This window comes from Microcaecilia unicolor, chromosome 8, assembly GCF_901765095.1.
Source record: "Microcaecilia unicolor chromosome 8, aMicUni1.1, whole genome shotgun sequence".
Lineage (NCBI taxonomy): Eukaryota > Metazoa > Chordata > Amphibia > Gymnophiona > Siphonopidae > Microcaecilia > Microcaecilia unicolor.
Genome location: NC_044038.1, coordinates 118,734,705 through 118,759,624, shown reverse-complemented (window position 1 = coordinate 118,759,624; position 24,920 = coordinate 118,734,705). Strand labels below are relative to the sequence as shown.

At 43.7% G+C, this 24,920-nt stretch overlaps 1 protein-coding gene across 5 annotated transcripts in view; it reads left to right on the top strand.

Moving 5' to 3' along the window:
• The first annotated feature begins 3,173 nt into the window (after positions 1 to 3,173).
• ECSCR (endothelial cell surface expressed chemotaxis and apoptosis regulator) overlaps positions 3,174 to 24,920 on the top strand; it is a 556,224-nt gene continuing 534,477 nt past the window's right edge. For all 5 annotated transcript variants that reach the window (XM_030211784.1, XM_030211786.1, XM_030211783.1 and 2 more), the window contains exon 1: positions 3,174 to 3,338. In XM_030211784.1, coding sequence (XP_030067644.1) covers positions 3,281 to 3,338 — 58 coding nt within the window. In that variant the 5' untranslated portion in view covers positions 3,174 to 3,280. The remainder of the gene's footprint in view (positions 3,339 to 24,920) is intronic.

The following is a 24,920-nucleotide window of genomic DNA, read 5'->3' as shown; positions in this document are numbered from 1 at the left end:
ACCCCAGCATGGTGCTAGGTTGATCATGAGCCCTTGGGCCTAGGCTGAGTCCTAGGACAGACATAGGCCGAGGCCTAGGGCAGACCAAGCTCACGCTATACAGTAACAACGGGCTACGAAGCCCAGCACACTCAGGGAGACCAGCGAACACCACCAGAAAGGGAAATAGACCACTCATATGGGCCGCAAGGCTGAACTGGAACCCACATGTACAGAGTCTAAGCGTACAGGCCACAAGGCTGAACTGGAACCCAATCACACACAAGGGAAAGGAAAAGAACAGAGAGAAGTCCCAGAAGGGACTGGTCTCGGGCCACACACACAGCGCCACACAGACACCAACGAAAGTTCACCAGACCAAACACACAGATACAGACAATAACCACAGGATTCCTTTATGTTTATCCCACGCATGTTTGAATTCCATTACCGTTTTCATCTCCACCACCTCCCGCGGGAGGGCATTCCAAGCATCCACCACCCTCTCCGTGAAAAAATACTTCCTGACATTCTTCTTGAGTCTGCCCCCCTTCAATCTCATTTCATGCCCTCTCGTTCTACCGCCTTCCCATCTCCGGAAAAGGTTTGTTTGCGGATTAATACCTTTCAAATATTTGAACATCTGTATCATATCACCCCTGTTTCTTCTTTCCTCCTGGGTATACATGTTCAGGTCCGCAAGTCTCTCCTCATACGTCTTGTAACGCAAATCCCATACCATCCTCGTAGCTTTTCTTTGCACCGCTTCAATTCTTTTTACATCCTTAGCAAGATACGGCCTCCAAAACTGAACACAATACTCCAGGTGGGGCCTCACCAACGACTTGTACAGGGGCATCAACAACTCTTTTCTTCTGCTGGTCACACCTCTCTCTGTACAGCCTAGTAACCTTCTAGCTACGGCCACCGCCTTGTCACACTGTTTCATCGCCTTCAGATCCTCAGATACTATCACCCCAAGATCCCTCTCCCCATCCGTACCTAGCAGACTCTCACCGCCTAACACATATGCCTCTCTTGGATTTCTACTCCCTAAGTGCATCACTTTGCATTTCTTCGCATTGAATTTTAATTGCCAAACCTTAGACCATTCTTCTAGCTTTTTCAGATCCTTTTTCATGTTTTCCACTCCCTCCGGGGTGTCCACTGTGTTACAAATCTTAGTATCATCCGCAAATAGGCAAACTTTACCTTCTAACCCTTCGGCAATGTCACTCACAAATAAATTGAACAGAATCGGCCCCAGCACCGATCCCTGAGGCACTCCACTACTCACCTTTCCCTCCTCCGAGCGAACTCCATTCACCACCACCCTCTGACGCCTGTCCGTCAACCAGTTCCTAATCCAGTTCACCACTTTGGGTCCTATCTTCAGCCCATCCAGTTTATTTAAGAGCCTCCTGTGGGGAACCGTGTCAAAAGTCTTGCTGAAATCTAAGTAGATTACGTCTATAGCACGTCCACGGTTCAATTCTCCAGTCACCCAATCAAAGAATTCAATGAGATTCGTTTGGCACGATTTCCCTTTGGTAAAACCATGTTGTCTCGGATCTTGCAACTCATTTTCTTCCAGGAAATTCACTATCCTTTCCTTCAGCATCGCTTCCATTACTTTTCCAATAATCGAAGTGAGGCTTACTGGCCTGTAGTTTCCAGCTTCTTCCCTATCGCCACTTTTGTGAAGAGGGACCACCTCCACCGTTCTCCAATCCATCCAAACTTTTTTAAAACCCTGTTAAGCTAACCGCCTTTAACACATTCTCTGGCAACGAATTCCAGAGTTTAATTACACGTTGAGTGAAGAAAGATTTTCTCAGATTCGTTTTAAATGTACTACTTTTTAGCTTCATCACATGCCCCCTAGTCCTAGTATTTTTGGAAAGAGTAAACAGACACTTCACGTCTACCCTTTCCACTCCACTCATTATTTTGTAGACCTCTATCATATCTCTCCTCAGCTGTCTTTTCTCCAGCTAAAGAGACATGGTCCTAAAAGATAGACGCACTGAGCACAAAAACGTCTAGCAAATGGTCATTTTCAAAGCAAAAAGTTGGAAGGTTTTCTGGTTTGAAAATGGCCGTGTTTGCTACAGGATTTTTGGATGTTTTTTTGCAAAACATCTAAAATCATATTTAGAGATCATATTGAAAATGCCCCTCCAAACCTCCTACATAATGAGGATGGTTTACATAGAAGTAATAGATGAGGGGAGAGGAAGGGGTATGGGATTAAGTCAGTATGGAATCTGCCACTTTGTTGTCCTCATAGTTTGGCTACCCTTTATATGTGGACTGGAGGGGGGGGGGGGGGGTTGACAGTTTATGTAGCGTCAAATTGGCAGTGTTTTCTCAGTTTATGTGTGGGACTGGTGGGGGAGGAGTTTAAAGGGGTTTCGATGTGATGTGTTTTTCTGTAGGGATACTAAAGAAAATTATTTCAACTGTTTCTGTTATCATGGTCATGTTATCATACTGTTGTATGTTTTGTGTTCAATAAAAATTGTTTAAAGATAAATATTTTTTTATTTAAGTTTTTGATGTATTTGTTTTTAATTGGTAAACCACTTTGGACAACTTTTAACCAGTAAATTGGTATACAAAAGCATTTTAAATGTACTTCTGTGCAACTTGTCCTATTCACGTTCATATTACCTTCTTTATAAAATATCACTGAATGCAAACTTCTTCACATCTGCATGCATATTTCATTTTTATATGTATACTTTGCACCTTTCCTTTATAAAAATTATCCCTATGCAAGCCTTAAGTGAATACTTTAACCCACCTATCAGGCAGGAAATGTTTTCGAAAGTGACCCTTCCAATGTTTGGGAAAATTAGTTGGCAAATCTTGTTTACTCTATGCACTTTTAGTTCTTGTTACGGTATTTGGTGATATCTCCTGTAAGGTTGACTTCTGGGATGTGAAGCAATCAGAAGCATTAAAAGTTACAAGTTGTACTACTGTTTGAACACTTTAATGTGAAAGACTGATGCTAGAAAGAAGAATTATAGATGTGCCCATATCTCATATCCTCTGGAAGTATAATGTGAATGTCCATGCTGCTCTTCCCCTGGGAGCTGGTCATTTCCTCTTTATTCTTAAACAGGAAACTGCTGGATCCTGAATTCAAGACTGTACATTCCTTCCTTATTGTATGTCAACACCTCACTATATGCTTTCATATGTGGTATTGTGTGTTCAGAATCATATAACCACCCTGTGCTGAAGTCTGTGGTAGAAGTGACAGTGGAACTGTTTCAGAGCAGGCTATCACAATATGGAGTGTGTCACAAAGTCCTACCTTCTTTGGATTTTTTTCTGGGCTATGATGAAAGGTAAACACTCTATTCTTTTGCAAATCTTCTTCTTAAAGTTGTTACTGAGTAAAATATTTCATTTAACTATGAATAAAGCATTTGAGTTTTTCCAAATTACTGTTTCATATCACTGTAGGTATTGTTTTAGACGAGGAATCTTTCCCTTATGTGTTGTTGTAATTTAGAAATTAAAGTCCATCTAAATGGACAAGCAGGACTGAGGCGACAAAGTTACAATAAAGAGCAAGTAGGAGAGAAGAACGATGGAAAGTGTGCAGTATCATTGCTTCATATAACTAGGAAGTACAAAGGGGAGAAAGTCTTTGTTCTACATTACTGCAGTGGGATGGCATCACTTTTCCACTTCACTAAAAAGTGCCAGTTAGAGGGAAAAATGCTACTGCTTCAAATTGATGAAGAGAGTAATAGATCCATAGTACTGTCAATTTCTGGAGAGGGGACTTAGAGAATTACAGCATTATAAGTGTAATTTTATAAAGCATTTTCCACATGTAAACGTTTTACATGTGGAAAATGGCCGTTATAAAAACTGAATCCATCTATAAATGTGTAGAAATAGGTGCACCACAAGATTTTACGTACTTTTGTGCAACACTCTACATGTAGAGATTCCCAGGAGTAAAATTTGGGTCGAATTGTGATGTACATAGGTATTTTATGTTTAAACTAGCAAGAAAGGCCTGTTTCTCAATCAAATGAAACAGGCGTTAGCAAGGGTTTTATCTATTTGTGTTTGTTTTGACCTGAACTGTTTTAATATATGTTGTTTTTTAATTGATATTTTGTGTTTGAGTGGAGTTTTTAAGTGTTGTACATCATTGTTCTATTGACAGAGGAGGGGTAGTTGTTTGTGTAGTTCTTGGCTTTTCCAGTGTGTGTGTATATGATTCAGACTGTAACTGTGTATGTGATAGATTGTGTGTGTTTGTGTGTTTCTGACAGTGACAGTGGTGGGGGTGGGTTTGAACTGCGATGGTGCATGAATGTGTGTGTGACAGTTACCTTGTGGGGGTGGGCTGGGGAACTGTGTGTTGTGTGTCACAGAGAGAGATCGTGTGTTTATGTGTAAGTGAGACAGGGGAGGGTTTATGAGAGGGTGGTACAGTTTTTTTTCTCTGTCAGAATGAGAGATGGGGGTGGGGTGATGGGTGTGGTGTGTGTCGGTGTTGGGCTTGTATTGGGGTTCCGAAGTGTTAATCATCTGTGTTGTATTCTCCATGGAGGGGTCAGTGTGTGTGTGTCTATGAGACAGACAGTGATTGTGTATGTGAGAGAGTTATTGTGTGTGTGTGTCTGACAGTGCCAGAGGTGGGGGTTACATTTTTTTTCTCTGTCAGAATGATAGAGGGGGGGGGGGGGAGGTTTTAGATGTTGCATGTGTGTGTGTGTGTGAGTCAGTAATTGTGTGTTTGTGTGTGTGGGTGAACTGTGTGTGTTGTGTGTCACAGAGAGAGCTCGTGTGTGTATGTGTGAGACAGGGGAGGTTTTCTGACAGGGTGTTACATTTTTTTTCTCTGTCAGAATGACAGAGGGGGGGAGGTTTTAGATGTGTGTGTGTGTGGGGGAACTGTGTGTGTTGTATGTGGGGGGGGGGGGGTGAAGTGTGTGTGTTGTGTGTCACAGAGAGAGATCGTGTGTGTATGTGTGAGACAGGGGAGGTTTTCTGACAGGGTGTTACATTTTTTTTTCTGTCAGAATGACAGGGGGGGGAGGTTTTAGATGTTGCATGAGTGTGCGTGTGGGGGGAACTGTGTGTGTTGTGTGTATGTGTGTGGGGTGAACTGTGTGTGTTGTGTGTGGGGTGAACTGTGTGTGTTGTGTGTCACAGAGAGAGATCGTGTGTGTATGTGTGAGACAGGGGAGGTTTTCTGACAGGGTGTTACATTTTTTTTCTCTGTCAGAATGACAGAGGGGGGAGGTTTTAGATGTTGCATGAGTGTGTGTGTGTGTGAGTCAGTAATTGTGTGTGTGGTGGGGGAACTGTGTGTGTTGTGTGTATGTGTGGGGGGGTGAACTGTGTGTGTTGTGTGTCATAGAGAGAGATTGTGTGTGTATGTGTGAGACGGGAGGTTTTTTGACAGGGTGTTACTTTTTTTTTCTCTGTTAGAATGCTGCTGTTGCTTGGGCTCTTTGGATGACATCATCCGAGGCTTCAGTCCCAGGCACAGCCAATCAGAATGGAGGCACGGGTCCAGGCAGCTTCATGGAATGTTCATGGTGCAAATTATTATATAGGATCATCTTTATTAGCACATCAAAAACAAACTGCATATTAACCAACAATCTGTACTTTTCTTTTACTATGTTGCAACTATCCCCTTCCCCCTTCCTTGCTTCCCATTCCCCCCTTCCCCTTAAACTCAGGAAAATTAGAGTATGTCTCTTGTTGTATATTTCCAAATGGCCAATGTTATTTATTTATTGCATTTGTATCCCACATTTTCCCACCTTTTTGCAGGCTCAATGTGGCTTACAATACATCATGAGTAGTGGAAATATATTAAAAAGACATTTAGTGGTACAGAAAGATCTTGTACAACATAATGATAAAACATAATAATAGGATAACAAGCGGATATTAAAATACAGTTCTAAATATATGTGGGGGATTTATGTATATTCATATTGGTTGATCTTTGTGGTATGCTTTGCTAAAGAGATGGGTCTTCAGTAGTTTGCGGAAGTTCGTTATTTCGTAGATCGTTTTTAAGTTGCGCGGTAGTGCGTTCCATAACTGTGTGCTCAGGTAGGTAAAGTTTGTCGCATGCATTAGTTTGTATTTTAGACCTTTACAGTTCAGGAAATGCAAATCAAGGAATGTTCGGGATGATCTTTTGGCATTTCTGTGTGGTAGGTCTATCAGGTCTGACATGTAGGCTGGTGCATCACCATGGATGATTTTGTGAACTAGTGAGCATATTTTGAACGTGATGCGTTCTTTCAGTGGGAGCCAGTGTAGTTTCTCTCGTAGGGGCTTAGCACTTTCATATTTTGTTTTGCCGAATATGAGTCTAGCTGCAGTGTTCTGGGCTGTCTGAAGTCTCTTGATTATTTGCTCTTTACAGCCGGCGTAGAGTGCGTTGCAGTAATCTAGATGACTGAGCACCATTGATTGTACTAGGTTGCGAAAAACATTTCTTGGGAAGAAAGGTCTTACTCTTTTTAGTTTCCACATTGAGTGGAACATCTTCTTGGTTATGTTTTTTTTTTTTTTTTTAATTTTTAACCAGGAGCTTTATTGAAAGACTTTATCACATATACAGTATAACATAAACACAGCCAATCATTTCCAGTAGACAAAGTCAATTCTCCGAAGGTCTCTGCTGTCACAGAACACCTTCTTAATACAAAGCCATTCCCAGTTACATTTTAACATTTTATAACAAAATTATCAACACCAAAACCTCAGCCAAAATAAAATTCCCTAATCCCTACCCCCCCCCCCCAACTCTTCCTCCCAGGGACCTCCCCACCTTTATACCCTGCCAGTCCTCATATCGAAAATAACCTAAGAAATACCCATAACTGCCCATACCTGTTTCCATTTAGCCAAAGTGTTCTTCTCTTTAGCCCACAGTCACTCTCTCTCAGCAATATACTCAAGAAGAGCCTTCCACTTACTCACTGAAGGACACCCAGGTTGCTTCCATGATCGAGCAATCACCAACCGACCTGCACTAAAGCAATGTTTAACCAAGATCTGTTTCCCTCCCAGCACCCCAGGAACATGTTTGTTAAACAGAAATACAGGTGGATCCCAAGGAATAGGGTAGGCCACCCACACCTGCACCCTCCACTGAATCGCCTTCCAGTAAGCCTGCACCTTCCGGCATGACCACCAAATATGACCATGGGTGCCCCTTTGGCCACAGTTTCGCCAACAAAGGGACGAAACCCCCGAAACATGTGACTCAAACGGGATGGTGTGAGGTACCAACGATATAAAACTTTAGTACTATTCTCTTGAATATTAACTGCTGGGGAACAATTAACGGTTGCTCTCTCCATTTTCTGCCCGTTCGGCTTCCTCATAGCACACACCTAATTCCTTTTCCCATCTGGTACGGTAATGACTGGCCTCAGGCAGGGAATCTCTCAAGTATCCATACAACAAAGTTATCAACCCCCTAGAGCCTTCATGCCGAACACAAATTTCTTCTAAAAAGGTCACTTCCGCAAACAATTTCTCCCTGATACCAGGAGATTGTAGGAAATGCAAAAGTTGGTTATAGGCATATTGATCCCTGTGGGGCAATCTGTAAGTATCCGCCAGGTCAGCAAACGGAACAAATCCAGTACCCTCCACTAATTGCCCCCATAAATCTAACCCTTGTCGCCTCCATCTAGTAAAGGCAGAGGGAACACATCCTGGCGGAAAGGCTGAGTGATATGCTATAGGGGACAATTGAGAATTATAAAAATCCTTTTTACGTTCCAATTTATCCCAGCATGTAAATGTGTACTGAATAATAGGAGGCAGAGTAGATCCCAGATAGCGTTGCCCAGGGGCCAGCTAAATCAAGTGTCCCAGTTTCAAGGGGCTTCTAACCAAGCTTTGTTTCATCTGTACCCATAACTTATGCAATGGCTCCTGGAACCACTCTACAGCAGCTTTGGCTTGTGCAGCCAGATGGTAAAGATCCAATTTAGGAACACCCAGTCCCCCCCTTTGTCCTACGTGCCCTATACATAATAGCACGGGGAAGTCTAGGTTTGCCTCCCTGCCAAATAAATTTATGTAGGCGATTCTGCATCAACTGGAGTAATTGTCCCTTAATTGGTATGGGTAGAGCTTGAAAAAGATAAAGTAAGCGAGGGAGAATATTCATTTTAATAGTGGCTATGCGACCAAACCACGATAGGGACAGGTGTTCCCAATGGTCCAGGTCAATCCTAATCCTATTCAACAATGGGACATAGTTAGCATCACTCAGACGTTCAAAGCTCTTCGTAAGGCGGATCCCTAAGTAGTTCATACTCTCCGTCACCCAAGCTAGTTGTTTACATCTACCATACTCTTCTGCAGTCAACCCCATTGCCATGGCCTCCATCTTAGTAACATTAATTTTAAACCCTGACACCTGACCGTAATGCTCTATCTCCTGAAAGACCTCCGACATTGATTCCATGGGGGAGGAAAGGGTCAGGAGAATATCATCTGCGAAAAGTGCAATTTTAGATTCCAATTGGCCAACCACAATCCCCCGTATCCTGAGGTTGTCTCTAATAGTAACGGCCAAAGGTTCCATTACAAGGGCAAAAAGAAGAGGCGACAGGGGACATTCCTGCCGGGTACCCCGTTGAAGGTCAAAAAAGGGGGAAACCTGTCCATTGATCCGGACGCATGCCCTGGGAGACGCGTATAATGCACGAATCCAGCTCTGAAACTTGGACCCAAATCCATATCTCTCTAAGACCTGATAAAGAAACTGCCAATGAACACGATCGAATGCTTTCTCTGCATCAATACTTAACAAGCAATAGGGAGTCCTTCGTTGTTTCGCTACATACATAATGTCAAGAGTACGCCTGATGTTATCCAAGGCCTGCGTATTCAGAACAAAACCCACTTGATCTGGGTGAATGAGAGTCTGTAAAACCACATTGAGCCTAACGGCCAAAACCTTAGCCATTATTCTCACATCTACATTCAATACAGATATAGGTCGGTATGATGCGCATTCGGTCACATCTTTATTAGGTTATGGAACAACAGCTATCCAAGCCTGTGCCATTGTAGATGGAAGGGAACCCCCCTCACGAATAAAATTAAATACTTCAGCAAGCACTGGTGCTAATTGAGATGCAAATGCTTTATAAAATTCGCCAGTATAGCCATCCACACCTGGCGACTTTCCAGATTTCAAGGTTTTAATGGCTTGGATCACTTCCTTCACCTCAATTGGAGCCTCCAATTGGGCCCTGTGTTCCAAGGCCATGACTGGTAACTCTAAGGTATCTAAATATGACCGAATGTCATCCATCTGTATCGCTGAATCTCTAGTGTAAAGGTCAGCATAGAACTTACAAAATTGTTCTCTAATATCTTTAGATGTTTTCCTAATCTCACCTCTAGGCCCTTTAACTCGAAAAATTGTTCTCTCTACTCACAGCTTGCGTAGTTTAAATGCTAATTGTCTCCCAATCTTATTGCGGGTGGTATATCCATGGAGTCGCAACTTATCATTAAGAAACCCAAGGTCCCTAGAAAGCAGGGTGTCTAACTGTAATCTAGCCATCTGTAAAGATTTATACGTCCTATGGGAACCAGTATGCTTATGCTTAAGTTCCAACTCTCTGATCTGACCCCTCCAATATTGCTTTTCTTTTTCCCTCTCTCTTTTTAGCCTCCCCGCCACCCTCATAAAATGGCCTCGTGAAACTGCTTTAAGGGCTATAGATGGCCCCGAATCTACATTAAAATGCAGGTATTCTTTAAGCACCTCAATATACTCCGTACCGAACCCCTTTTGTGTTAACAAAGTATTATTAAAAGTCCATCTACCCCCAGTAGAGCTCTCCGTGGGCCACTGAATATCCACCCAGCAGAGGGCATGATCAGATACTGTTATATTACTAATCTTGGTGTCCTGAATCACTCCCCCCAGAGTCTTATCCACAAAAAGATAATCAATACGAGTATAGATATCATGCACAGAGGAATAGAAGGTGTAATCTCTCTCTGTAGTATGGCAATCCCTCCAGGAATCAAACAAACCCAATTCACCAGTAACCCTGTTCAACGCTTTAGCGAGAATTGTATCCCCCCTTAGATACCAGACCGGATTTATCCACAACAGGGTTCATGGTAGTGTTAAAATCACCTCCCAGGATAAACTGGCCCCCAGCTAATAAATTTATTTGTTTTTGTAATGACATAAAAAAGGAGGATTGCCCCGAGTTAGGAGCATACACCCCCCCCCCCCCAAGTTATCTCCTTATCCTCCACAAATCCTCTAACCAGCACATAGCGGCCCTTCGGGTCTCTCTTCACCTGTTGTACTTGTAGTGGGAAGTCTGAATGGAAAAGCAGCGCAACTCCTCGCTGTTTCTTATTTGAAGTATCAGAAGCAAACAATCTCTTGGAATAGGAAGCATGTCGAAACAGTTTCTCATGGTCCCGCTTCAAATGCGTCTCTTGTAGCATCACAACCTGGAGTTTCAGTCTGAGTATTTCTTGCCAGATCAATTGTCTCTTTCTTGGCACATTAAGTCCTTTCACATTAAAGGTTACAATCCTCATTTGGGAAGTCATTTACTAATGGCAATCATACATCCACATAAAGCTCTCTCGTACAGAACATTCATCCCTGGGAGAAACTCTAACATCCCAACCCCCCCTCCCCCTCCCCACTACCAATCTAGCATTCTTTGCGTAAGTGACAGAGGGATCCTTCCCCCCACCCCCCACAAGACCCCCAGATGTAAACATCTTACCCTACCCTATAGCACCCAACAGCAAACAACCCCGACCCCTTCCTTAAATCAAGCACACATATCTTCCGTGTATCCTCACGCAACACTCATACCTAACTCTGTGTCCTAGTAGTTGCTAAACACATCAGTTTCTGCAATCCCAAAAGTCAGTTAGAAGTGTTCAACCGCGGCTTCTTTGCTTTATTAAAGACTTGTTGCCACTGATGTACTTTATCCTGGGCTGCAGTCAACTCCATAGAGGACTCACTCTCAGGCACCATGATTCCCGTCTTCTGTAGGATATTCTGTGCGTGCTCCAATGTACGCACCTTATGATGTTTTCCAGCGATAGTAAAACACAAGGCAAACGGGAAAGCCCAACGGTATTTCACATTCTGTCGGCCCAACGCTTCCAATATGGGCTTCATGAGCTTCTGCTGTTGTAATGTAAAGGCAGACAAGTCTTGATACACATGCACAGGAGTATCATTAAACGGTAAATCCTTGCATTGTCTTGCTAACGTAAAAAGCTGCTCCTTGTCTGTGTACTTCAGAAATCTCACCACAATATCTCTAGGTTTATTTGGTGGAGGTGCCCCCAGAGCTCTATGAGCCCGCTCAATTTCCGGTATGGGGCTATCCGGCGTCTCTGACTGCAGCTGCTTACACAGTTCTTGTACAATTGTTTTAACATCTTCTTGTTGTTCCCCCGCTTCTGGAACACCTCAAACGCAAGTTGTTCAGAAGTCCCCGATTCTCCATATCGTCCACCTTATATTGCAAATCTGCCAGTTGATTTTCAAATCCCTCGTCCTTCTGACGTAATTGGGACATCGCTTCGCCCCGTTCCTCGACGCAGACTTCGAGGTCGTCAATACGGGCCCCCACCTCCTTTAGCTCTCCTCTCAAGTGGTCTGTGTGTTCCACAATGTCCGCTTTCATATGGGCAAGGTCTTTCCATAGATCTTTCAATATTTTAGTAAAACGCACCTCGTGTTTGCCACCACATTCTTCCTCTGAACGCACCGATTCAGAATTGGAGGCCTCCTCACTCTGCGGGGACACGTGGCGCATTCCCATCTTGGAAACACGCTGGCTGCTCTGGGCTCCCCCTTTAGCCGCTATATTTTTCAGTTTTTGAGACATCGGAGAACGCTCCAGCTACTATACACCACCAGCATGCGAAATGAGAGGAATTCAGGTAAGAAAATCGCTAATGTTCGCTTTATTAGCGGGGTGAATCGGGAGCTGCGAGCTTAGGCTGCCATCAAGGCGATGACGTCACCGGAAGTCCTTCTTGGTTATGTTTTTCACGTGATTCTCAAGTGTTAGGTTTCGATCGATGGTAACTCCAAGAATTTTTAGGGTGTCTGAAATTGGAAGATTTAGATTTGGTGTGTTAATGGCGGTGAATTCTTTCTTGTTATGTTGCGAGGTGAGAATTAGGCACTGGGTTTTTTCTGCATTAAGTTTCAGCCGAAATGATTCCGCCCAAGAATGCATGATATGGAGGCTTTGGTTGATGTCATTTGAAATTTCCTTTAGGTCTTGTTTGAATGGGATGTAGATCGTTACGTCGTCTGCGTATATGTATGGGTTGAGGTTTTGATTTGATAGTAATTTAGTCAAGGGTATCATCATTAAGTTGAATAGAGTCGACGAGAGGGGGGATCCCTGTGGGACTCCGCATTCAGGTATCCATGTGGCTGTAGTCGTCGAGTTAGATGTCACCTGGTATGATCGTGTGGTTAGAAATCCTTTGAACCAATTGAGAACGTTACCTCCAATTCCGAAGTACTCAAGGATATGTAGTAATATTCCATGATCAACCATGTCAAAAGCGCTTGACATGTCAAATTGTAGGAGTAGTATGTTTTTTCCAGTTGCAATCATTTGTTTGAACTTAGTCATGAGAGTGACTAGCACTGTTTCGGTACTTTGGTTAGATCGAAATCCTGACTGGAGTCGTGGAGTATTGAGAATTTATTTAAATAGTTTGTGAGTTATTTGGTCACCAACCCTTCCGTTAATTTGGTTATTAAGGGAATGGATGCTACTGGTCTGTAGTTGGTTAGTTCATTAGCACTTTTCTTTGCGTCTTTGGGTACAGGGGTGAGTAGAATATTTCCTTTCTCCTTTGGGAAGAGTCCATTTTGTAGCATATAGTTCAGGTGTTTCATTATGTTGGTTATGAATTGTTGAGGAGCAGATGTCATCAGGTTGTTTGGGCATATGTCTAGTTTGCAATGAGATTTGGCAAATCTTTTAAGCATTTGGGAGATGATATCCTCTGATAATGTCTCGAAATTGGTCCAAGTTTTGTCCGCTGGGTAAATGCCAGGGTCTGGGTCTAGACAGTCAAGGAGTTTGGCATAGTCGATGATACTGACAGGTATCTTAAGTCGTAATTGTACGATTTTTTCGTTGAAGTATTTTGCGAGATTGTCTGCTCCTGGGGTGTCTGTGCTGTTGGTTGTGACTGGTGTAATATCTAATAATTTATTCACGAGTTGGAAGAGTTTATGTATGTCCTTGTAGTTTGGTCCAATTATGGTTTTGTAATTTAGTCTTTTAGTTTGTCTTATGGTATATTTGTATTTTCTTTGGAGTTGTTTCCAGGCATTAAGTGTAGGGTCGTCTTTCTTTTTATTCCATGCTCGTTCTAATCTTCTGACTTGTGTGTTAAGTTTTTTCAACTCTTCATTGAACCATGGTATTGAATTCTTTCTATGTGAGGTTCTGGTTTGGGTTGGAGCAATATTGTCTAGTATGGATCTGCATCTGTCGTCCCATTCTAAGAGGAATTGTATCTGTTTTTATTGTCCATTCATTGTCGTAGATATGTTGCCAAAATATTACCAGGTCTATTTTTCCTCTCGTGGTGTAGGTTTTCCGTTCTTGTTTATTTGGTGAACCTTTCGTTCGCCATTGGAGGGAGATGTGTGCTTTATAGTGGTCAGACCATGGTGCGGGTGTCCATTTTGTGTCTGTTAGTATAAGGTTTGAAACGGGGTCAAATTTGTGTATGATAATGTCTAGTGTGTGTCCCTTGATATGAGTTGGCTGCGTGTTTGTCCTATGAAGATCCCATAGTTGTAGGAACTCTTCGCATTCTTGGGTACTTGTTGAGTTGATATCTTCAAGGTGTAGATTGATATCTCCTATTATGACGATATTTGAGTTAGAGACACAAGTGTTTGAGATAAAGTCCATGAGGTGTGTTTGGGAGTCTTGCCAGTTGCCTGGCAGTCTGTAGAGCAAGACTGCAGTAAGGTGATCCTGCAAGTTAGGGTGATGAATTCTAACCGAGGCGATTTCAAGTTGTGGCAGAATGGATTCGGCTGTGGTTGTAATGGTAAACTCGGATTTGTATATTATGGCTATTCCTCCTCCTCTTTTCCCGTTTCTTGTCCAGTGGGTAATTTTGTATCCTGGTGGGCACAAATCTAAGATTATGGGGTCTTTAAGGTCATGGATCCAGGTTTCAGTGATGTCAAGATTGTCTGTGGTGATCCAATCTGTTATAATCTTTGTTTTATTTACTGCTGATCTGGCGTTTATGTATCCCATTTAGATTGGTTGGTAAGGTTCCGTTTGGGGTTTGGTTGTGTTAATTTTTATTATTTGCCTGTTTTCTTGGTATTTGGTTCTGTTGTGTCCTTTATTCCCTTTCTGTTGGTTTTTTCCGGCTGTGCTTGTTTTTCCTTTTAGTTGGTTATCAATAGAAATCAAACAAAATTAAAACATGGAAAAGAAAATAAGATGATACCTTTTTTATTGGACATAACTTAAAACATTTCTTGATTAGCTTTCGAAGGTTGCCCTTCTTCGTCAGATCGGAAATAAGCAAATGTGTTAGCAGATAGTATATATAAGAGAAACATCAAAGCATTACTTTGACAGTCTGACAGAGTGGGAGGGTGGGGGTATGCATGGGGACATCAAAGCATTTCATTGATATTCTAACAGGATGGGTGTTGGTAGGTGAGAGGAGGGTAATAAACAGAGAAATAAACAGAGAAATACAGCTTATGGTTTATAATGGGTTAGAAAACCCAGATCCTTATTAAGTCCTGTTTGTTGGGTGTCAAAATATTCAATCATTCTTATTTCAAAGATCTTACGTTCCTGTATTGTTTTAAAATTACCTTTCAGTATTCTTACTGTGAAATCACTGGTGCAGTGTTCTGGTCTTGTAAAGTGTTGGCCCACAGGGGTGGGGCCTTGACTGGCACCGGCTATTTTCATGTGATGTCTGTGCAGATTGAATCTTGTCTTAAGCATCTGGCCTGTTTCTCCAATATAGCATCCTTCGTTACATTTTTTTACACTGAATGATATACACCACATTGGAAGATGAGCATGTAAAATAGTCTTTTATGCTGAATATTTTTCCTTTGTGAATGACTGTGGGGTCTTGTGAAATGTTTTGGCATAGTTTGCAGCTGGCTGTGTTACAGGGAAACGTGCCCTTTTCTTTTTCCGTCTGTGTTGGGAGTTTACTTCTGATCAGGGGAACGCTGGGTTGTCGCATATCGCCAGGAAAGGCGTAGTTTTTGCTGAAAATTTATGAAGCTTGCACACCCAGCACCACACAGCTTTGGCTGTGGGGACTATTGAGGTCGCTTTCAACACTGGATGAGTGTCTCCCCCTCCAGGGTGTAACAGACTACTAAAGTGTGTCCGACCTGTTAAATTCAGTTCCAAGCTGGTAGCTGTAAAGTAGTCTCTGCCTCTGTACCAGTCTGAGATGTGGCGCATCCCACTCGCCACAGTTAATTGCCGGACACTTAAAAGTCCCAGACCTCCATACTCCACTGGTATCTGTAGCGTTTGCAGCGGTAATCTCGGTCTTTTCCCTTGCCACAAAAATTTCTGCAGACGATGGAGGAAGTGACGTCATCCGAGAAAATGGTAGCATAAGTGAACAGCTCTGTTTGGGACTGTTTGTAATTAAAGTGATTCGCCGATTTAAGCCCCTCCGGTGTTGCTTACCTGCTTCTTGAGAGTGGTGCCACCACCTAGAAAAAGTCTGGACAAGTTCCGATTTTCGGCACGCAGGCAGGAGAAGACGCGATCGGGAGCGGAGGGTGAGGCGGAGGAGAGCGGGAATATGGCGGCGGCGCTATTAGAGTCGGAGGAGGAAAGCACGAGTGTGCAGGAACGAGCGCTGAATGAAGAGGTAACGAAGCGAGAGCTGATGCAGTGGATTAAAGAGCTTCGGGAGGATATGGCAGGCGTCCGAAATGATGTGAAAGAGACTTTGCGGGATATCAAGTCAGAGCTGGGGTCCAGAGTGGCGGCTGTGGAGGAATCAGTTGAGGAGGTCTGTGAGGATTTGAATAAGATGCAGGGAGTCTGTGCTACAAACTCGGAGGCACTTCAGGAGGTGAAAGATCAACTTGAAGAGTTAGAGAATAGGTCTAGGAGGAATAACCTCCGTTTCAAAGGTGTTCCTGAGACAGTGGAGTTTCAAGACTGTTTTAAAGTGGTGGCAGACTTTTGCACCTTTGTGATGGGGACTGGAGCTGAGAATGAGCCAGCCACGTGGCAGATTCAGAGGGCCCACCGGAGCTTGAGTCCTGTGAGAGAGGGCACAACAAGAGACATTATTGTCTGCTTTGCTGATTTCCCAACCAAGGAGCGCATTTTGGCGAAAGCACGACAACAGCAATCGTGGGAGTGGAGAAATTGTAACATTAGTGTGTTCCAAGATTTGGCATGGGCCATGTTGCAGAAGCGGCGGGCTTTTCAGGAGGTCACCAGATTCATGCGAGGGCATGGACTGCGGTACCGCTGGATGTTTCCGTTTGCAGTGTGGGTGTCTGTGGATGGAAAATCGAGGAAGATGAAAACTGTATCGGAGGCTTGGGTGGCCTTGAAGGATGTGGGCTGTAAAGACTTGCCGTCTGTTGGTGAGCCCACAACCCGTGGAAAGGAGTCGAGGACGGCCTCTTTGTGGCGCAAGGTGGGGGCGGATGGCCACAAAAGACAGAAGAGCTCCACCTGAAGGGACGCTAGTGTTTCAAAAGGTGGTTCAAAGTGGACATCTAGTATTTCAGGGAGAGAAGGCTCTGGATTTGAAGCGGTTTGGACTTTCTGAGTGATGTTGGAGGGTGAGGGGAGGGATGATGGTTGGATGATGGGTTGGGAGGGGAGGGAAGAGGAGGCTAAGAAGTGGGGGGGTTTAAGGGGGGAATGTTTTAGGGGTATTGGGGAGTTATGGATAATTTTGCTGTTTGTTGGGTGGAGTTGTCTGGATGCATTATGTGTTAAGTTGGGGGTGTGAGGGTAGGGGGGAAGGTTCTGAAGACTTATGTGGTTGGTTGAGTGTGAGGGGTGGGGTGGATGTGTGAAGGGGAGGGGGGCTAGGGGTGAATCGATTGAGGGGTTTTGAGCCATTTGGGAGATGTTATTTCCTCACGGGATGGCCGGCTCATTTGGAGATTGGTCAGCCAGTTGGCATGGGGGGGGGGGACGAGGGGGTCAGTGGGAGGGGGGAGGGAGGGGAGGCGAATGGGGCGCAATGTGGTAGCAATGTGGTAGCAGGGGGGAGGGGTGTGTTGGAGTTGATAGCAGTAGGGTCGTGGAATGTTAATGGGTTGAATAATCAGGGGAAGAGAAGTATAGTTTTTAAAGAACTGGTTAGACTTAAGTGGGATATTGTATTTTTACAAGAAACTCATTTGAGACCTCGGGATTTACAGATGTTAAATAGGAAACCGTTTGATTTAGTGGTGGGTCACCAAGGGCAGGATGGTAGGAGGGTGGGGTGTGTGGCTATTTTAGTTCGGGAAGGATTTAGTTTTAAGTTCCATCAAGTGTTTTGGGACTCAACTGGGAAGTGTGTGGCAGCACGAGGGGAATGGCAAGGTATGGGGGTAACATTGATCAATGTGTATGCACCTAATTTTGGTCAGGTGGGGTTTTTTAAGAAGTTGTTGGGGGAATTACAGGATTTTGTACAGGGGTCGGTTGTGGTAGGGGGGGATTTTAATGTCACGCCAAATGCTCGGTTGGATCATTTGTTGGGGGGGGGGGTGGTTATTGTAGTAGGAGGAGTCGGAAAGCGTTGCAAGAGTTTTTTTGGGGGTTAGATGTGGTTGATAGCTGGCGATTGATGCATCCTGTGCAGCATAATTATACATTTTTTCTCATGCCAGTAACTCATATGCCCGTATTGATGGTATATGGATTCACCGCAATTTATGGGGAGTTATGCGGAAGGCGGAGATCGAGCATATCCAGATATCAGATCATGCTCCGGTTTGGGTTGCATTGGAGAGCTCTTTTGGGCAGGTGCGGAAAGGGTTTTGGAGATTGAATGAGTCCCTGTTGGGTGATGAGAGGGTAGTACAGGAGGTGCGGAAGGCTATTATGGAATATAGGCAGATTAATGATAATGCTGAAGTGAGGGATGGGACTCTTTGGGATGCAATGAAGGCAGTGATAAGAGGGGTTTTTATTCAGTGGGGATCTAGGAGAAAGAAGGAGAGGGGTAGGCTTGAGTTGGAGTTGAGGCGTCGTTTAGTCGACTTAGAGGAGCGGCATAAGAGGTCACAAGATAAAGGGGTGTGGATGGATTTATGTAGGGTTAAGCAGGAATTGTCTCAGTTGCAGATGAGGGAGGTGGAGTTTGCAATTGCAAAGTTGAAGCAGGGATTTTTTGAATTTGCTAATAAAGGGGGTGCCAGGTTAGCAAGATATTTGAGGGGAAGAAGAATTAGATTGAATGTGCAAAAACTTAAGAATGGGAGGGGGGACTGGTGTTATACTGATTTGGCTATCCAGGATTGTTTTCTTAGTTATTATAAGGAGTTATATAGGGAGGAATTTGAGGGAGGAGGTGGGGCATTTTCTGGATAAAATTAAGTTGGGGTTACGGACATAGAGAAGGGACAACTGGATGAGTGCATTCGGGTTGGGGAAGTAGAAGGGGTTATAAAGAACTTGAAAAATGGGAAGGCTCCTGGGCTAGACGGGTTTTCGGGGAAATTTTATAAATTATTTTGGGAGGAAGTGGGTGACCTTTTGGTTTGGGTGAGGAATGGGGTGTTGAAGGGGGGAGGACTTACCAAATTCCATGGTGGAGGCTGGAATTACGGTTTTGCAAAAACCGGGAAAGGATATAGACCCATCTCTCTACTTAATGTGGATGCAAAAATTTTGGCCAAAGTATTAGCTAATATGTTGAGGCGGGTGTTACCGAATCTTGTTCACAGGGAACAATCCGGATTTGTCTAGGAGGACAGTGGGAGATAATATACGTCACACTATTCATCTTCTGTGGACAGCTCATCAGAGGCAAGATAGGGTGGTCTTTCTAGCATTAGACATGGAGAAGGCCTTTGATAGGGTGAATTGGATGTTTTTGAAGGAAGTGTTACAGCGCATAGGGTTAGGGGGAAATTTTAGTGCGTGGATATCGGCATTTTATAAGAAACCTAGGGCGTGTATACGGGTTAATAATAAATATACAGCATTCTTTGAGATTGAGAGGGGCACCCGTCAGGGGTGTCCACTCTCACCCTTGCTGTTTGCTCTGTATATGGAGCCGTTGGCGATTTGTCTCCGAGAAAATCAGGGAATACACGGGTTGTGGGTGGGGGGGATGGAGCATAGGGTGGCGTTATTTGCTGATGACATATTATTGTATCTTAGGGACCTGGGATCCACGTTGGGTATTGTGATGGAGATTTTCCATGAGTTTGGGAAGGTAGCGGGATTAAGGATTAATATGGATAAGGGTGAACTTTTGGGGGTTAACATTTCCGAGGTAGAGGGGGCCCAGTTGCAAGGAATATTTCCTTTCCGTTGGGTAACTACAAAGTTTAGATATTTGGGGATTCAGATACCGAGGGAGGTCAAGGAGTTGTGTAGAGTGAATTATGAACTGGTGGTCCAGCAGGTCAGGGGGGACTTGTTGAGGTGGAGAGGACTTTGGCTGTCGTGGTGGAGGAAAATTGCAGTAGTGAAAATGAACATTTTACCGAGGCTATTGTTTTTGTTTCAAACTTTGCCAGTGCCTATCCCAAAGACCATGTTGAGTAGAATTCAAGGTATGATTTATAGTTTTATATGGGGGGACGTAGACCTCATATAAGTAGAGAGGTCTTATGGGGAGCTCCGGAGCAGGGAGGTAGGGCGGTACCTAATTTAGAGTGGTACTATTTGGCTGTGCAATTGAGGATAATTTTAGATTGGGATGTGGCGAAAGACAAGGCAGGGGTTCTAATGGAGCAGGAATTTTTTGGGCTGCAGTTCTTGGGTACGTGGCTTTGGGATTCACAGGAGGGGAGGGGAGGGAAGGATAATCCTTTTTTGCGGCATTTGCGAAGAATTTGGCAAGTGGCTCAGAAGCGGTGGGGAGGGGGAGTCAGGGTGTCTACTTTGGCAGCCATCAATGGGGAGTCTACTTTTAGAGTGGGGCAATTGGATAGAACGTTTACTTGGTGGGCCCGATTGGGCTTCACTAGATTTAGGGATGGTTTTTGGGGTGGGCGATGGGCTTCTTTTCATTGTCTTTGGGAGCGATATGGTCTTCCAGAAGGGGATTTTTTTGCGTATATGCAAATTAGGCATTTTGCTGTGCAGCAGGGTTGGCTGAAGGGAGATCCTCTTAAAGAGTGGAAAATCTCTGGTTATTGGTGCGGAAAAATCCCAAACCATTATCGCTCTTTTATAAGTTTATGAGGGGCTGGAAGTGAGTAAAACATAAGTATATGCAGGCATGGGAGAGAGATTTGCAGATGACTTTTACGGATGAAAAATGGGGCATGATTTGTGTGTGTGTGTGTGTGTGTGGGGGGGGGGGGTGCGAGCAAGTTCAGTGTGTGTGCTTGTCCAGGAAAATGCGTATAAAATACTCACTCGATGGTATTATATGGCGGAAAGGCTTCATAAAATGTTTCCTTTGGTGTATGACATGTGTTGGAGATGTGGGAAGGTACGAGGTACATTTTTGCATGTGTGGTGGGAGTGTGCGGGGTTATTGTCTGTGTGGGAGTCTGTGGGTGGGGAGATTTCAGAAATGATTCAGGAAGCATTACCTCTGTCTCCTCAAGTTTGTTTATTGGGGCTTTGCCCGGTTCTATTACAATGGTGGCAGGAGAAATTGTTCTGGTGGGGCCTCGCAGCAATGAAGTGTTTGATTGCGGCCTCGTGGAAGTCTCCTATCCCATCGTCTCTTGATATGTGGCGGGAGTGGGTGAAGTATTTATTTCAAATGGAGAGACACACAGCTGTAAGATGGGATTGTTATTGGCATCATCGGGGAGGGTGGGAAATGTTGAAGGTAAAGCTATCAACTCTGGTTTAGATGACAAGGGAGGGTTGGGGGGTACAAAGTGGGGAAGGGAGGGCTGGGGGGTACAAAAGGGGGGGGAAGGGGGGAATTTTGTTAGGGTGCGGGGATTTAATTGTTGGGTTTTACATGTATTCTTGTTGGGGTTATGGACTGGTTGTTTGGAATGGGGAACTAATGGATAAAGGGGGGTTGGGATTACATTTGGGAAATGAGATGGCTTGTTGTTATGGAATGTGTATATGGTGAGAAATATCTGGTATGAGAGTTGGACAATGTTTGTAGTGGGTCACCATGAGGCATATTTTCAAAGCACTTTGGGAGGCTAAGTTCCATAGGTTTCTATGGAACTTTGGGAGGCTAAGTGCTTTGAAAATGAGCCTGCATGTATTTCAGAGAATGTTAAAAAATTATTGAAGCGAAAAATTTCTGCAGACACCTGTTCAGTTTTAGTTCATCTTTGCTCTTTAAGTACAAGGGTAACGATAGGAATGTATACATCCATTTTGGTATAAGAATCATATTGCGTAATGTTATGCGACCCAATAACGACAGGGGAAATTCTCTCCACAGTTTTAGTTTATGTTTAAATCATTTTTATTAGCGAACACCATGTTAAAGAAAGCATTCAAGAACATTAACTTAATATGACAATTTGTCTCAACATTCTGTGTTACATAAGTACATAAGTACATAAGTAGTGCCATACTGGGAAAGACCAAAGGTCCATCTAGCCCAGCATCCTGTCACCGACAGTGGCCAATCCAGGTCAAGGGCACCTGGCACGCTCCCCAAACGTAAAAACATTCCAGACAAGTTATACCTAAAAATGAGGAATTTTTCCAGTCCATTTAATAGCGGTCTATGGACTTGTCCTTTAGGAATCTATCTAACCCCTTTTTAAACTCCGTCAAGCTAACCGCCCGTACCACGTTCTCCGGCAATGAATTCCAGAGTCTAATTACACGTTGGGTGAAGAAAAATTTTCTCCGATTCGTTTTAAATTTACCACACTGTAGCTTCAACTCATGCCCTCTAGTCCTAGTATTTTTGGATAGCGTGAACAGTCGCTTCACATCCACCCGATCCATTCCACTCATTATTTTATACACTTCTATCATATCTCCCCTCAGCCGTCTCTTCTCCAAGCTGAAAAGCCCTAGCCTTCTCAGCCTCTCTTCATAGGAAAGTCGTCCCATCCCCACTATCATTTTCGTCGCCCTTCGCTGTACCTTTTCCAATTCTACTATATCTTTTTTGAGATACGGAGACCAGTACTGAACACAATACTCCAGGTGCGGTCGCACCATGGAGCGATACAACGGCATTATAACATCCGCACACCTGGACTCCATACCCTTCCTAATAACACCCAACATTCTATTCGCTTTCCTAGCCGCAGCAGCACACTGAGCAGAAGGTTTCAGCGTATCATCGACGACGACACCCAGATCCCTTTCTTGATCCGTAACTCCTAACGCGGAACCTTGCAAGACGTAGCTATAATTCGGGTTCCTCTTACCCACATGCATCACTTTGCACTTGTCAACATTGAACTTCATCTGCCACTTGCACGCCCATTCTCCCAGTCTCGCAAGGTCCTCCTGTAATCGTTCACATTCCTCCTGCGACTTGACGACCCTGAATAATTTTGTGTCATCGGCGAATTTAATTACCTCACTAGTTATTCCCATCTCTAGGTCATTTATAAATACATTAAAAAGCAACGGACCCAGCACAGACCCCTGCGGGACCCCACTAACTACCCTCCTCCACTGAGAATACTGGCCACGCAATCCTACTCTCTGCTTCCTATCTTTCAACCAGTTCTTAATCCATAATAATACCCTACCTCCGATTCCATGACTCTGCAATTTCTTCAGGAGTCTTTCGTGCGGCACTTTGTCAAACGCCTTCTGAAAATCCAGATATACAATATCAACCGGCTCCCCATTGTCCACATGTTTGCTTACCCCCTCAAAAAAATGCATTAGATTGGTGAGGCAAGACTTCCCTTCACTAAATCCGTGCTGACTTTGTCTCATCAGTCCATGTTTTTGTATATGCTCTGCAATTTTATTCTTAATAATAGCCTCCACCATCTTGCCCGGCACCGACGTCAGACTCACCGGTCTATAATTTCCCGGATCTCCTCTGGAACCTTTCTTAAAAATCGGAGTAACATTGGCTACCCTCCAGTCTTCCGGTATTACACTCGATTTTAGGGACAGATTGCATATTTCTAACAGTAGCTCCGCAAGTTCATTTTTTAGTTCTATTAATACTCTGGGATGAATACCATCAGGTCCCGGTGATTTACTACTCTTCAGCTTGCTGAACTGACCCATTACATCCTCCAAGGTTACAGAGAATTTGTTTAGTTTCTCCGACTCCCCCGCTTCAAATATTCTTTCCGGCACCGGTGTCCCCCCCAAATCCTCCTCGGTGAAGACCGAAGCAAAGAATTCATTTAATTTCTCCGCTACGGCTTTGTCCTCCTTGATCGCCCCTTTAACACCATTTTCGTCCAGCGGCCCAACCGACTCTTTGGCCGGTTTCCTGCTTTTAATGTATCTAAAAAAGTTTTTACTATGTATTTTTGCTTCCAACGCTAATTTCTTCTCAAAGTCCTTTTTTGCCCTCCTTATCTCCGCTTTGCATTTGGCTTGGCATTCCTTATGATCTATCCTGTTACTTTCAGTTGGTTCTCTTCTCCACTTTCTGAAGGATTGTTTTTTGGCTCTAATGATTTCCTTTATCTTACTGTTTAGCCACGCCGGCTGACGTTTAGTCTTTTTTCCCTTTTTTCTAATACGTGGAATATATTTGTCCTGAACCTCCAGGATGGTGTTTTTAAACAGCATCCACGCCTGATGCAAGTTTTTTACTCTGCGAGCTGCTCCTTTCAGTCTTTTTTTCACCATTTTTCTCATTTTGTCGTAATCACCTTTTCTATAGTTAAACGCTAGCGTACTTGATTTCCTAGTTTCACTTCCTTCAATGCCAATATCAAAACCGATCATATTATGATCACTGTTATCAAGCGGCCCTCGTATCGTTACCCCCTGCACTAGATCATGAGCACCACTAAGGACTAAGTCTAGTATTTTTCCTTCTCTTGTCGGCTCCTGAACTAGCTGTTCCATGAAGCTGTCCTTGATTTCATCAAGAAATCTTATGTCCCTTGCGTGTACAGATGTTACATTAACCCAGTCTATATGCGGGTAATTGAAATCCCCCATTATTATTGTGTTGCCCAGTTTGTTTGCGTCCCTGATTTCCTTTAACATTTCCGCATCCGTCTGTTCGTCCTGGCCAGGCGGACGGTAGTACACTCCTATCACTATCCTTTTCCCCTTTGCACATGGAATTTCAATCCACAGTGATTCCAAGGAGTGTTTTGCTTCCTGCAGAATTTTCAATCTATTTGATTCAAGGCTCTCGTTAATATACAATGCTACCCCTCCACCAATCCGATTCACCCTATCACTACGATATAATTTGTACCCCGGTATGACAGTGTCCCACTGGTTATCCTCCTTCCACCAAGTCTCAGAGATGCCTATTATATCTAATTTTTCATTTAGTGCAATATATTCTAACTCCCCCATCTTATTTCTTAGGCTCCTGGCATTCGCATATAGACATTTCAAACTATGTTTGTTGTTCCTAAGTACATCATGCTTAGTACTTGACAGTATTAATTGGCAATCTTTTGTCTGATTTTTATTGTTATTTAAAGATACCCGATCTACTACAATCTCTTTTGCAACCTCACTATCAGGATACTCTATCTTCCCTGTTATGGTGATATCTTTGAATGATACCTTATCCCGAACCATGCTCTTTTGAGCGACTGT